Genomic DNA, 16,391 nt, shown 5'->3' with positions numbered 1-16,391 from the left:
AGCTGAGTCATAAATGAAAGATGCATGCCAAACAATAGTGGGGACTTTAAATGTCCAAGGGTAATATTTTCCACATGCTTTTGATCCTGGTAATAAATTTTATGGTTGGGGTTTTTGAGTGTTCCTTTTACACAAACAGGCCAAAACATTAGAGAAGAAAATTAAAAAAGAAACATCCTTAATTTTTAATACTGAATACACATTTATGTGAACATGCGATATGTTATAAACCCCCTAAACTAGTTAAAGCTGTGTTTGATCTGTAAAATGCAGAAGCATCTTGTTGGTTTGCTTGATATTAGATGCCAATACAAGCAGCCGATCTTTCAGCGCAAGTGATTGTTTTTTTATAAGGAATGTTGCAAAACAGAAAATCATTAGAATTTCAAAAGACAAGAATGTTGACAGTTGTTTACACTGCTTTTCCTTTGAGCCCAACCACTACCCCCTAAAACCCCCTCAACGATGAAAAAGAGCCAAATTTCTACCAAGCAAATTACTGTTAAATGGCCTCCTTTCATTGTTTTCTAATATTCTTATAACAGGAGCCAGCCAGAGACCATGTGGCCTGATTCAGAACTTTTGTTAAAAAACACAAGCTTACAAGCATTAAATTAGAGTGATATAATACAATTAAATCAAATTTAATTTAAAAAACCTAAACCTATTGAACACAGATCAAGTGTATTTAAGACATTTGTTTAAATGATACTCTACCCTAGTGTTAGGTCCTGGAGGGATGGTGTGTCTCTAGATTTTTCAGATGCAGAGGCATCTGAAGAGCAGGGAGCCTGAAAGACGTTATTAAACTGATCCATTGAAGGAAATAATAACTTGATTCAGGTTAAGAGCCAAGCTGGACTTAAGACCTTTAGACACACCACCATTTCAGGATTAGTATTGGGGACTGCTGCTCCACACACCAAAATACTTAACACTGCATAAAAATATGACTTCATCCTGGTGCACCCAGATGCTGTTGTGCCAAAAAAGCAATAGTTATGAAACTCCCATAAGAGTCTGATATTTAAGATGTAGTTATTAATAGTCAAACCTAAATGCATTATTAAAATGTTTAACATGAAGTTTAGCTCAAATGTCGTTGATTCTGATATAGAATGTATCATGTTTCCTTGTGCCCATAATTCTATACACCATAGCATATTAGAAGGAACTAAGGCATAACTCTTTAATTGCATTGCCATGAGGAAACAGAAAAAAGGAGAGCCAAGCATCTATTTAGCTGCAGTTAGGAATTGCCTCTCTAACCCATAAAGACAGACTTTCTCAGTCAATAAAAATTATGGTTCTGGTTCACTTGTAAAATGCAATGAAGTACCTCACTTCAGAAAATAAAGTAACATTACATCTATAAAAGAGTGCTTGAAAGCGTTTATAAATCAGTAATTGTGTGTAAGATGTATAATGTATAATTTGCATATTTAAGGTTTCACTTAAGCAAAATCACAGGTTATTTTTATAAGCCAAGCAAATTGAATGACATCTGCTGGAAAAGCACAGCATTTTAAAATGCTACTTTATGCTTCACTAAATATGTAAGGTCTTTATTCTTTCACATAAGAATTACTTAAGGGAAAAATGACAGAAGGCAAACTTCATTCAATCAATAAAATGAATCGGAAAGATTGTTACATCATTCTGGGGCTGCTGGCTGTAGCTCCTCCACGGATTCTGGCTCCCTCTCATATTGGCATATTTCTGAGAGCTGTCCTAAGGGAGATGTCCTGGCCATGGTTACTTCGCCCAGGGACTCTCACCTCTGGTCCTCATGGTCTGAAATATCACTGTTTTTTCTGTATCTAAGTTTTTATTGCACCAATTTTACTTTTGGTAAGGATATTTTTTATGTACATTTGACTTAAGTCACCTGTTGACTGATTCAAAGGATCTGCTGAAGCATCATTCTGCAACTGAACTTCTTCACAACTGACTTTTTGTTTCAGGATGTTATTATTTTTTTGGTGTTTTGTTGTCTTTGCCTCAGAACCCAGCTCAGCAGGTATATGTATTTGTACAAGTACATGTTTACTGTAAAAGAAGAGTGGGTAAACATATTTAGCATTATATTTTTGAGTCAGGTCAACCCTGGTACACCGTGTTTTCTATTAATTTTATGCATTGTTTTTGCTGATGTTTTAAGTAGTTTTTGAACATTTGGTTTCGCATTGTAAATGTCACTTTATTATGTCACTAGATTGTATAATACATTTGAGTTTCATTGTTAAACAGTCTCTCATGACTGTTTCTTATTTCTTCTGGCAATTATTCAGTGTGCACTGTGTGATACTGTAGTTACAGTGTTATTACCAACCACAAACTCTTATTATTTAAATAATACTTAGAATTGTTTTACACAAATAAATTACTTTCTTAATACAAGTGCCAAACCATTTACTTGTATAAACCATGGAGTATACTGGAGTGTGTATGTGTAATAAGAATTTTGCTTGTGTCATTCTAAAATGTTTCCAGAAGAGGCAAAGTTTTGAACCATTTATTTTCATAAGCTACATTCTATTGCCTAAAATGTGCCAAGCTGAGCAAAGGGCTACTGTTTGTGTTAGGGTTGCTTAATGACTCAACTAGTAGGAGAACCAATGGAAACAATGTTGTCAGAAAGCTTTCTTTGGTACTGTACCATGAAGTAATTACTAAATAAAGTTGTCTTTGTGGCTTTAATGTCAATTGCAGTCCAGTTTTGCTCTCAAGTACCTGGAGTCAGAATGATCTGCCTGGCAAAAAGGTATAAGGTCTGGTAAATACATTGTTCACAATATAAAGGAAAAGCCTTGTTGTAAGTAATGTGCAGAAGCTGGCACAGTTCTCCAATGAACACTTTCATCCCAAAGATTTTATAAGAAGACTTGCATTTTACACCCTCCTTAAAACTGCTTCATTGCCTTTGCAAGAGAATTCCATCGTCATTAAATATAATACCAATAGGACCTAAGAACATTTGTAAAAGGACATGCATTGTCTTGCTGAAAGGTTATGTCTTAAGATTACTAACCACAAATTTTATAAAATATTACTGTTTCATCTGCATTATGGCTGGGACATTAATTTCATAGCACAATTAAATTTCCAGCCAATAATCCACAAGTACTGAATGCCTTTTCAGATTTCTGGCTTGACTAATTCCTGTTCTTTCAAAGATTGTAATGATTGTATCAAATGAGATAACACCAACGGTCATATTGGTTATATTGAGGAATATCACCCCAAGCATTTTTAATTATTTAACCAATAAAAAGTAATATTCTTCACTCTTTTCTAAACTACCTTTATTGAGAGTGCATAAACTATTATTTTTCTGGGTTTATTTTAATAAGGAAGAAGAAATAAATGAGTACTGGTTGTGCTATATTTGTTTCTTTTAATAAACAATTCAGTTTTGGTACTCAACCAGACATTGTTGACGTAATATCTTTTAAGGGCTGTGTTCTCCTTTATTTGGACAATGCACACATAAATGAAATGTAGATAAAGCCTAGTATTGCACCCTGTGGTTACATAAAATAATAATAATAATAACAAACAACAACAGCAGTAATAATAATAATAATAATAATAATAATAATAATAATAATAATTCTGATTATTATGTTGGATCATGCACTGAATGTTATTATTACACTTTACCACATTTATGTAAACACCACTTTTGTCCCTAATGCATAGGCAATTGTGTTCACCTCTGATACGTCTAGTTTTTATTTAAAAAGCAGCTTTGTGTGATGAGTTGAAAACCTAGACATTTTCTTCAGAAAACTTCAAGTAGTGGACCTGCGAATGACAAATCCACAAATGAATTTAACTATGATTAGAAAGAATGCAACAGCTAGTCTGGCAGCATCAGAATTTGTATGTCAGAATTAAATTCTGTTATTTTATGATGTCCGATTCAATTGTTTTTCTTTTCAAAAGGTTCTTTTTATTGGGGATTCAACGAACCGAGGAATGATGTTCTACCTCATGGAACGTGTGAACGAGACTCTAGATGATTGGGACAAAGCTCATGACACTGTTGTCTATCATAATGTCAATGAAGGAAAGACTCTTATCAGCTATTCTTACTACCCTCAGTTCTGGTTAAGTAAGGACCAAAGGCCCACATTTGAGAAGGCACTGCAGCACCTAATTCTGAGGTAACACTCCTCTGTTTGTGCCTTCTTTTATGTTTAATTTTCTTGGAACACAATGTTAAGGCATTCTTTTCCTTTTGAAAACTTTGTCCAGGAAAAACAAGATAACTCCAGAACATGCAGAGAAACTAATGTGTTTTCTTTGGACATAGGAAAGAAATGGCTTGCCACTGACATGGACACGAATCCACAAACATCTTTTGGAACAATAAGGTTATTTAGTGTACCATGTGTGAAAGATTCATTTCCTAATGTTTCTAATTACATTAAACAATGATATGAAGCCACAAAGACTGATTCATGTGGTGTTAAGAGGATATAAAATGGAAAGCAGTTCATGTAAATTGCGTTCCAGTGCTGACATGCTGAGATTAAATGTAGTACGGTTTGGTTGGAACATTGTCATCTGTTCTCACCATGTGATATTATTTTTTTCTGCTATCTCTCAGATCCCGCCCGCTTGAAAACACAGAGCAAACAGTGATTGTTGTTGGAGGAGTTCAATGGCTCAGTACTGATCACCTGACAATCATACACCGTGTCCTGAAAAGGTACTTTTAAATGGAAACATTTCTAAATATGTGTAATTTCAAAGTCAGAATTTAAAAACACCCCAACACCAACAACAGTAATAATTATAATAATTATAATAATAATATACTGAGCTTATCCCTCTATGCATGTGTATTTTTAGAAAAATATAGATTTGGGGTACTGATCTTTTTTTTTTCCATGTCATTTTCTTTTATTATATGTTGTGGGACATTTAAGTGATATTAACTGTTGCATAAGGACTAAATCCCTTCATAAATGTTTGAGCACATGTAATGAGGTGATTTAACCTGTTGAATGTTAAGTCTGTCCAAAATTAAGAAGGAAAATTTCAAAAGGGAACCAACATGTGACACTTACCAAACAACAAAGCCTGTGTGCACTTCTGTATCTCAGAGGTTTCAGTACACTGTTGATCACCATCAGGGGTGTTTACAAACAGCAATATATAACCTGGCAAGACATTATAGCCAAACAGTACTGATAGGCCACACTCTAGGAAACCACAAGTCAAGATTGATAAAGTAGTCCAAGTGTGATGGTCTGATCAAGAGTGTCTAGGCACTGCAAAACTCTTCTTGCAGTGATTGTTGTTGATCACACGGCACTACAATGATCAAGTCCTGGGACCTCACTTCCTTGTCTTCCTGGTGTGACAGCATTTCAGCAGGGTAACACATGCCCTTACGCTGCTCGTGTAGCAACAGCTTTCTTGCAAGATGAGAATATTATAGTAGTGGCATGGGTGGCAAACGTCCAACTGAACATTTGTGGTATGAGCTGGGATAACTTGCGGTATCTAGGTTACAAAGGCCAGTGAAGAGGCTCGTATTTATGCAGACTTTATGACACAAATGCAACTGAATCTCACAAGACAGCACCTGCAAATTGGTCCAAAGCATGTGTTTCAGATGTAAAGCTTGTGTTGCTTCCATAATGTTCCCACATATGCCACTAACCTGTGGCTTTCACAGTAAAATGAAAGTCACAGGCTAGTAGTCATGAGTTTCACCTCCTGTTGATTAACGAGACAACAGATCTTTATGGGAAGCAGTCATACCATTTTTAAGTTATGACCTAGATAACACAGCAGACTGAGAGATAGAGATGAATAGTAGCAGACGCCGTTCTTGCTGTGCCAGGGCACTGGTAAAGTAAAGAAGATGGTAGAGCAGTACTGGCCAAGAAGGGGATTATCCTGTAAAGATCAGGTTAGGGTTCTCTCCCTCACAGGGGTCCCAAGAAGGTCAGATATAGCGTCAGTTACAGTAGTTATAAATCCTGTGGAAGATTTATCTACCCTCCGAAGGGACCGAGTAAATGGTTTGGTTGTAAGTTGACAAACAGCTGGTTCTAAATCCCGGAGGAGATTTAATTAGATTCCTTGTTGAGGGAAAAACTAGATCAAGGTTCTCCATCAGGGGAACATGAAGGTCAAAGGTTAAAAACTGCAGAGGGAGTTTGAGAAGAGAGAAGCAAGGGCAGTACTTTGCTCAAGGTGTGGTTTGACACTCCAAGTCCATAATCGAAGGGCAAGGGATGTGCCAGTGTGTAAGTCTTTCAAGAGTTGAGAGGGAATACTTCAGGATTTGGATACTAATAGCATAGCCTTGGTTTCTCAGCACGTGGCTGAGTAGTGTCTGGCAGGGAACAATATAACTTTACTAATCTTTGAGGAGGTTATATTCGCTAGGACTGAGGTACACTAAGGAGTGAGACGGGAAGATTTGTTTAGTTCACCAAGGGATGGTACAACTTCATATATGAATGACTGAGCCAGGGAATCCACAAACAAAGAGCTCTTATAATGGGTTAACACTCAGGAGGAGAGAGATGAGTAGCTGAATAGTCTTCTTTGATAGGATATCTGTAGCCTCAAGTCCTGGTCTCAGTTGTAGCTGGAGGTTTCCTGATGAGGGAGAGAGTAGCAACATTTCTCTCGGAGGAGATTACTCTTAAAATCATCGGGCAGGTTGTCTCCTCTAAAATATATATGTTCCCTGAGGTTAAGGGAAGCCTTGTGTCTGGTCCAGAAGTGTGCATAGTGCTGGAAAGGAGTAAAAACTATAGACATGGTTCCCCGAGAGTTGTGTAGCAATAGTACTGTTGGAACAAAACCTGCGTAAAGGACACGGATACACCGCAGACTCACAAAATTTATATCAGATACTGGCAAACCCCCAGACAGACGGCAGAAAAAAGCATGTGGCTCAGAGGCAAGCAGACACTCCATTACACTTTTATGTAAGTAAGTGAGTTATAAGGTTTCTTTAGGTGGTCAGTATCAAAATAAGAAAGGGTTTAAAATGATCACCAGACATGTACTTAATTCTAGGTGATCAGGAGACTAAGTGAGAGACATCTGAGTAGGAAATCTTATATCAAATATACAGTAATTTAAATTATGTCCTAAGGCAGGGAACATTTCATTGAATTATTGTGGGGGTTTGTAACAACTGATTACCTGATTTTATATCATTGCACTGATGAACAGTAGATGAAATAACCTAAGACTTGCATATATCAACTTTCCCCATTCCAGGTTTTTTTAATAACATCAGAGAAGTGACCACTACATGACCTATAGTCTTAACTAACAAGTTATTAGGAGGGTATGGTAGGATTTTTGAAGCCTTCGTATTGATTTACTATGTCTGTACATATAATGAGGCTGTTCTATGACATAACTATGGCTAAACCTAAAATTGTGATGGAAGTATTTTAGTGTTTTAAAAAACTTTTCAACACAACACGTATATGTAAACGGTTCTGATTTTTATTATTTTTTATGTACTTACAAAGATAACAACACAAAAAATGTTTTTGGTTCCATTACTGATCCATTGCATTGGTTATACCTCTCAGTACATGATTAGGAGTTTTTAGTAACATATTTAGTAACCAATTTTAGTGACAAAACTATTCAAACTAAATGTAACAAAGATATTACACAGTGTTTCATTGTTCAAAGAATAGTGACAGTGGTATTCTTTAATATCATAATTAACAGTTATTTGGTGTAATTGCTATTTAGGTGTTTTGTCATCTATTTTAGAAAAAAAGGAATAGAAATAGTAGGTGTTTTAGAACAGTTTTTCTGTTTCACAAAGTCATAAAAAATGTTAACTGTTAATTGAACTGTAGCTGAATAATTGCAAATAAAGACCAATTAGAATCTGTTTAGCACCCTGGACAGCTCTTGGGAAACAGGTCATATACAGTAGCTCTCATCCCATATCTCTTTATCTGTAAACCAGAACTGGATCCGATCTGTGAAAGTTAACAACTTTTCTGAAAACTAAGTACAGTTAGTACAGTGAGTACAAAAAGTACTTTTCTCCTGAATATATAAAAGAAAAATCTTCATGCAGCACTGCTACTCACTTGTGAGCTGAGGCAATGACTAAAAGTGCACATGCAAAAGTGGACTTTAAAATAATAAGATCTAATATCTAAATAAAATAAATAAGACAGGGGTTAAAATGTTTATTTAAAATTAATTTGAATATATTCAAATATTTGTAGTCAATTATTGAATACTCACCTCAACAATTGTATGTGTGAATAGTTAAATGCCTATTTAAAATAGCAAAAACATCAAGGAAAATATTTGGCAGTAATTACTGCTGAGAGTCTTTTTAGATAAGTCTAACTTAAAACTTCACACATCAGGATAGTGCAGTTTTCACCCTTTCCTCTTTGCAAACTTACTCACTTACTCAGGTTCTGTCAAGTTAGTTGGGGATGGACAGCAAATGTCAAGTTTCGTAGCACACTTTCTATGAAATTCAAGGAAGGACTTCGACTGGGACCTTCAAGGACATTCACTTTCTTATTTTTATACCACTCCAGCTTTGAGTCATTGTCTTACTTAAAGGTGAATTTGCCATTTTACCTTAGTCTCAAACAGCTTGTCAGACCCCATTGATGATGCAATCACCATGCTTGCTTGATAGGAGGGATGGAACTGACTGGGCGATGTTGATTTTATGCCTAATAAAATGCTGTGCATTTAGACCTAAAGGTTCCAATTTTATTTTATTCAACCACAATGTCATACCACTTTTGCCATATGTGAGTAGTAAGTATCACTTAAATGCTTTGTTGAAAACTCCAGGTAAGAATTCAAATTGGTTTGTCTGTCTTTCATATAGGCCAGTTTGGTGGAGTGACTGGGATATTGTTGACTCATGGACATTTCTCATCTCAGCCACTGAACTAGTCAATAGTCACCTCACAGTGGCACCCCTAACTCTTATTTTTTCTTTGCGTGGCTGCTCAGTTTGGAGCATTCAAGTTTTGATTCATCATATTCACTGAAAAAGATGTGTAAATAGCATTTTCAATTCAAATACGTGGGACTTGGCAGCATGGTGGCAGCAGTCCAAAACATCCTAAAAGGTTAACTGGCTTCTGGGAAGAGTGGCTCTGGTGTGAGTGTGTGCATGTTACAGGAAGTCCCCACCAGCGTGTACCCTGCCTTGAGCTGAGTCTCTGGTTCCCCCATTACCCTTAATTAGAAGTGGTTAGAAAATGGATGGACAAGTGGAGCATCGCAGAAAAGGATGAATACTTTTGCCAGGCGTAGCGATGAACACACTGTGAAATCAGTATTTCTGTAATGCAGTTGTTGTTTTAACTTTGTATTTTTCATCAGGGAAAACCTTTTGAATATACTTGTTGTGATAAAAACCCTCGGTATGGGATTTCATCTCCACGTTGATGGGATCCGATCTCTTTCACTGGTAAGCCTGATCTGTACTGCACTCTCTAAAATCTCACAGGTGAAGAATAGGAAAAAGAGGGGAAATCCTTGTTAGAATGGGGCTTGTAAGCAACATATTGCCTCTTTAATAGGATTTGACTTCTAGCACAGTCTTTTGAGCAGGACAATGGAAATGCCTGAATAATGTGTTAGTGATATTTTAAATGTGATGCTTAAAACTGTTATAAGCTTATAAATATTTTTTCTACATATAATGAGAAAAGGACTTTAGTATTAAAGCATAAATACTTGCTTGAATGTCTAGTAAAATCAGTTGTAAAAAAGAAGGTGGTTAAGAACATCAAATATTCAGTTTAATATGGATCTTGCAGGGGCCATTTTTGTGAAATGTGGAACAGTATTAAAAAGAAAGTGGAAATGTATTAGCAGATGACAAAATATGGATCAAATCTTCCTCTGTATGTAAAAACTCTAGTCTCAGAATTCAGGAAATTGTCTTACTAGTATTTCACTGATTTATATCAATCATTGGTAAAATGTCTGCAACAAAATATCTAGAAAAGCAAGCTTTTTAATTTGATGTATATACCTTTCAAAAGTTTATATTCAACTCCACTACCATGGATTTGGCCAAATCACATTTATTTTAACATGATTGTAATATGATTTGAGAAATAGAACTAGCCCCCCAATTAACATATTTGATTTAACAAAGTTGGTCCCTGGTCATGGTGTGCTCTAGATAAGGTGAGGCAACACATCTGTGCAGTCATGTAGAATGTGAAACCATACTGAATGGAAAAGGTCAAAAGTATAAAAGGTAGTAAGAGATATAGGAAAGTGATGAGCTTAGAGAAAAATCTCTATATGATTCAGAGGAATGAGAACAAGAAATAAACAAGTGATACTGTCCTGCTAGAGGCTTAAACAAAGTGATGTGCAAAGCATTCACGCAGATGAGGAGAAAGTAGCCCATATGTCTTTACCCTACTTTCCTCATTCTTCGTGTTCTCTGTAAATGACTTTCATTTCAGCCATAACACATACATGAAAAATATATTTATAGTACAGCAGTAAAATGAATAAATGTATCAATTCTTGGGAATGGAGTACACGCACACACACTCACTGTACATGACAATTTTCTAGAATGCATCTTATTAGCCGAGGAATACCTGTAATCGTGCGTGTGCTTTAAATGAGTTTTGCTACAAAATACCTGATTCAAGGTATTGAGTCTGACAAGCTGATAATTCTGCTCATTCATTTTTTTGTTTTAAGTTTAATAATTTATTTTGTGTTTTTGAGGTGTGCAACTGAACACACTTTTAAGCCAGAGAAGGGCTGTATCCTCCCCAGATATTTGACTCACTTCTTTTGATTACAGAAAGCTGTGCAGGACCTTTATTATGAAAACGAGAAGATTTTAATTACTGCCCAGCAGCACGGCTATGAAGTCATTGACACTTTCAGTATTACAATGGGTCGCTTCAAGGAGTTCCTGCAAGGAAGATGTGCATGTCACTTTCATGAGGTAATGATCAAGCCTATGACCTTAATAAAAACCCAGGAATGCCTGTTTTGCAATTTTCATTTGGACTTTCTGTCATGATCACTGACTTTAACTAAGGTGGATCAGGGGTCATAAAACACGAGCCTTTAAATTAATTTCAGGAATAATGTTTTGATAGCCTTAAATGATGAGGAAGCTTCACTCTGTTAAGATTATGAGGAACAAAACAATTGCATGTCTAAAATTGCTGTAATTGTTACGGTGTCATAACTCTTTTGGTTGGTCTCTTAAAATGTATGAAGTAACCCATATTTATAAATCTGCAGTGTTTAAGTTGGTTTCATTTAATGAGCAATTGCTAAAAGTGCTGCTTATGATTTCATGAACCACATGCTACACATTGGTAGCAGATGGGAATTAAGGGTTTTCTGAAGTGGTAGTAACTGTGCAAAATGTGATCCGAACTGAGAAACATGGGACTGTAATGATAGGTTACTTGCCATTGGTAAGCCAAAGGGGAACTCACCATGACTTAATTGTAGCTAATTGGTTTAAACAGGATGAGGCTAATAGAAGAAATGTAACAGAAATCACTGAACTCAAACACAAAACAGATCGTAAATCTGATCAGTCAGTAAAAAATATGATTCAAGTCCACAGAAAGCCCAGAATTATAGTAATTTATGCATAAAGAACAAGTTGGTTATTTTGCAGTGTGATAATAAGCCACTCAGTACAGGATATTTTGAAAGTACAGTGTTTGCGTTAATTCTGTTAGTATCCCAGAGTTGCACTACAGGAATAAAATGTTATCAGTACCGATATATACTCCTATTTTAGATTCTAGTTTCCTTATTCTATTCAGTTATATTATGCAAACTAAGTATGATACTTTTCACCAAGCCCTAAGCTGAATCATTGTTTATTAAATTCAAATCAAAGCTTTTGAAACTTTTAACAAAAAAAAAATAAATTATTATTTGTAATAATAATAGCAGGGGACCCTTATTTTTTGTGTACTTTGTGAAAACACAAACTTGTCATGTTTGTTTTGTTTTATTTGTATGAAAGAGGTCAAAGAGATTTTTTTTAAAAGCCACTTCCTGAAGAACAGTTCTTCACCCACATCTGTTTTTTAACCTACTTGTGAAATATCAAATCTACAAAGTTTACAGAAGGGTGTTGCTATTATTGACTTGTTAGTAATGTTTCTATTTCTTCATGGTTGCAAATCCCATTATATTAGTTTTAAAACTAAAACTTATATAATTGGATAGTTTAAAACTATAGTTTTAGTGTGCGGATTTTTAACAATATAACTTTGATTTGTGAAAAATATTACAGTTTTTTTTTTAATAATGGGACTTTTGTATGCCGTATGTCATAAAACTTTTAAGATACAGTACATACTTATCCTATCTGTGCATTTTATTTGGCAGGTAGGGAAGCGAACATTTTCAGATGTGCCCCTTCACAGAAAAATGAAGCTCTCCAGACACTCTGTGAAAGATTTTAACAGTCACAGCAAGCTACCAGGACTGCAAGACGTTTTGTCCATTTCAAACTCACCATATCATGTCAAAGGTCCAATAAATCAAGTTTATTCTGAAATTCTTCTCAGCAGGATCTGCTTGAATAAAAGGAGAGATTCTAGTGCACAGCCCTAGTAGATAAAGTCTGCTACGAAGACCCAGGCTCCCTGCTTTCCTCTAAGATTGGTCCAAGAATGACATTAACTCACTTTCTGTGCTTTCTGGTTGGCCAAGAGGGGAACAACCAAAGACATGTGACACCTTTCCTGGCTTTATGAGATCAAGATGTGCCCCTGTAGATATGTGGTTTAAGAATGGCAGATGGTGAGAGACTGAAAACCAACAGGACTTGATGTCTTGCCAAAAATGAATAAAACAGCTGTAGACAAAGAAAAATATTTTGCACACACTTGTGAAATCTACATTAGAATTCACGACTTATATCAAACTACTTGGAACACTTACATTCAGCATGACATGAAGTGCACTAATCTGTTCAAATGTCCTTTAATTGTAGGCAGTGTTATTTTGATTCTATGCTTAAATGCAAATGCCTATGTACCATGGCATGTAATGACAGAATTATATTTTCTTGAAGCCATTCTTTTAAATGGACAGTGACTTAATGGATATCCGGCAGTCTGTTACAGACATGTTTTCTACATTTAACTTAACTTACCTCACTGAGTTTTATATAATAAAATATTAAATTCCTAGCCAAAGTTCTCTGACTTTTAAATTGTGACAAAAATGTCTTAAAAGTTACATGTACTATACAATGTTAAAGTGTTTATAAATATTTTTATCCTTAATTGCTTTTGAAAGACAATATTTGTAAAGATTTTTCTTACAAAGTATATGTTTTTACCTGTATATATAGGATTTATATCTAGAATTATAATGAATTGTATTTTTGCCAGAAGGTCTTTATTATTGAAGTCAAATGTCTGCGCACAAGTAGAAATTAGACACCAACTACAACCGATGTTGATGTATTTGGAAATTTTGCATTTAATTAATTGAATGTCTTAAGTCCTGTTTACAGTATGTTAGTATGTCCAGGTTTCCCTTTAGCATTTCCAGTATGTGACATACATTATGTGTATATATTTATCTGTTGACTCTTGATGTGGTATTGTATATTGCTCTTTACATACTGTATTTAATTCATATCTCAAGATTGTGTTTTTAATGCAAAAAGAGATAGGTTTATTTTCCATCTATTGCTTTGTACTTGTGAAATATAAACACATTCTGTCTTTTAGACGACAATTATGACAAATTGCATTCTGCCAGTATTAAAAAATACAATGTGTATTCTATGTTGTATTTGTTTTTATAGCAGTCTGTCCAAATAATGCAGGTTGTTTTTGTTGCAGTTTCTGTGTTTTCCTATTGAAATACCACACACTAAAAGAATATAGCAATTCAAACCTTATCCCTAGACATTACAGGCCTTTGAAAAACTCAATAATTTCTGTGCTGAATTGGTTCTTATTTGCTTAATTAACCCATGTGCTGCACATCACTTTGATAATTAAGGAATTATTGAGTCAAAGTAATCCAGGTGCCAAGTTTGACTAGTCCCTTAACTATAGGAAAAGTATTCTACAAGGAGCCCACTGAAGCACTGAGAAGAATTCATAATCTGATTTTGTATCTAATCAGACTGCTTCCTAGGAAAGCTTTCAACTTTTCAATAGCAAGAATATCGTGGTGTCGCGTAATAGTCAGGGGCAACATAGTATTCAATGTTCCTGCAAATTTACTGTGTTGACACTGTAATGTGCTGTATAGTCTAGTTTTTGAGAATGCAATAAATACATTCATTCAAAGCTTGAATAAAGTGACTATGACGTGAGTATTCCTTATGGTTCTGTTATGCATTAAATATAACATAATACTTTAATTAGCATGCTGTTTCTTTACTGCTGTTATGGAACTTTCTATTGCTAACATATACAAAACATAATTCACCTTGTTATTCACTATTACAGGAGGGCCTATTAACAAGAGTTATTTACAGACTTACACCAAGGAGTGTGAAGGTATAATATCAATTGTGACAATTTGCACAGCACCTCCATTCCCTACACAGAGAATATAAGCATTAACTAGTTACTCAGTATCTTCAGGGGTTTGATTATATACTCTTTAAAAGATCCATGATTTAAAAGTCTTATCAGTTCTGATCAGTTTCTTTTTGTGTATTAGTAAACACCCATCACTCTATTTATTATTTATATTGGCTGCAGTTCTATGCACTATTCACCAAACTAATTCACCAAACTAAATAGCTCTACTATTCTAAAACACTTTCCAAAAGACATGTCTACTGAAAATGTTTTGCTAATAGTTGATTAAGACATAGACAAAATCTTCAAAATGCATTGTCAAACAACGTGTTAGCTTGTCAGTATAGCCAGCATAGTTGTTTTTCTTTCTCTTCTTACTACTTATGTCCACTCAGATTTTCAGAATTAGTAAACTCATATTATTAATTTTTTTCTTAAAGCAGCCTTAAAGAAGGAAATTCAATTTTGTTCCACAGATTGGTTAGACTGAAAACGGCACCCTTTGTCTGGACATTTTCCAGTAACTGGAATTTTGAAATTTATACTTTCTGGCAAGCTTGCTAAATTATCCATAGCTTCTACTCCAGGATTGTAAAGGATACGTTAGACTTACAGTGTAAACAAAGCCTTGTGTTTTATACCCTACAGCAATGTTTCCTAAAACCTTTCCTGCACAGCCTCTTCCCCCAATTACTGAAGGTTTTTGATCTAACCTGCATGAGATCATTTGTTTTAACTTCTTTTATATATATTGCTCTACTTATACATAATATGGTAACAAGTCATTTATATTTTAAGATGTTCCTGTTTTACATTCCATGTAAAGCAGTGTACACTTTAAAATAGATACTAAGTTTAAACCAGACTGCAAGGAGAGGCCTTACAGAGCTTAACCTTATGTATTCCTTTGGAATTTTATTGAAGCAAATCCCTTCTTTTCCTCCTAAAAGCTTGATTTTGTGGAACATCTGTAAGAGTCTTTTCAATTATGCCACACACACAAAAATGGACACTTTACTCTCAACAAAGAGAGGATGTCTTGCACAGGATCTTTACCAGAAAACACAGATTTCTTCTCTTGAAATGCCCTAAGAAAAGAAAGGAACTGAAGACAGCACAGAGAGCATAGCACCACAGAAGTAAGCGTTTTCTTGCAAAAAAAGGTAACTCTGAAAGGTCCTTTCAATGCAAAGGTATTTATCTCCTAAATCACATTGTTATGTAAACCACAGCAGGGTGGTGTATACAGTACAGTATGTGTAGCTGTAGAAAAATGCTGATCTGAAGTATATAATCCCTTTAAATAGTTTTTTTAAACATTTTATAGTTCATGGATAAGCCCCTTCATGTTATATTTCAGTTTTTCAGATTAATCACTTTCAACTAATCGTATTATTTAACCAACTTTGTAATACATCTAATATATTATCCGTGTCTGCAATATGAGGAATCTGACTCTAAGAAGATGCATGTGACATTGTTCATTACTGACCTGAACAAGGAATGGTGTCTGTTAGATACATTTTTAGGTTTTCCTTTTTTTTAATAATGACCAAAAGAAAACATAAAATTGGCATTACACATACAGTAGTACCCCAAAGATATATTTTTCATTCAAGAACAAACCTATATGCGCCAGAAATGTATCGTTACTTACAATCAAGAAATAATTAAGAATTAGAGAATTCCCGGTTTTACTCTTTAAAGAACTCATCATTTAAATTGTTCAGTTCCAGCATGGCATCAAACGTCTATTTTCTGATTGTGTCATTAGTAAACACTCATCACTCACTATTTCTTGTGGTACTGTATGTTGATAGCAGCTGA

At 34.9% G+C, this 16,391-nt stretch overlaps 1 protein-coding gene across 1 annotated transcript in view; it reads left to right on the top strand.

The window, feature by feature from the left end:
* Positions 1–14,335, top strand: part of cped1 (cadherin-like and PC-esterase domain containing 1) — a 100,627-nt gene extending 86,292 nt beyond the window's left edge. Inside the window, exons 18-22 of the mRNA XM_088645215.1 lie at positions 3,949–4,169; positions 4,616–4,717; positions 9,376–9,463; positions 10,832–10,978; positions 12,397–14,335. Of these exons, the coding sequence (XP_088501341.1) occupies positions 3,949–4,169; positions 4,616–4,717; positions 9,376–9,463; positions 10,832–10,978; positions 12,397–12,624 (786 nt within the window). The 3' untranslated portion in view covers positions 12,625–14,335. The remainder of the gene's footprint in view (positions 1–3,948; positions 4,170–4,615; positions 4,718–9,375; positions 9,464–10,831; positions 10,979–12,396) is intronic.
* Positions 14,336–16,391: the final 2,056 nt, after the last annotated feature.

Source organism: Lepisosteus platostomus, chromosome 9 (genome assembly GCF_059453375.1).
Source record: "Lepisosteus platostomus isolate fLepPlt1 chromosome 9, fLepPlt1.hap1, whole genome shotgun sequence".
NCBI lineage: Eukaryota > Metazoa > Chordata > Actinopteri > Semionotiformes > Lepisosteidae > Lepisosteus > Lepisosteus platostomus.
The sequence above is the reverse complement of the archived record's forward strand: the minus strand, read 5'-3'. Positions and strand labels throughout refer to the sequence as shown.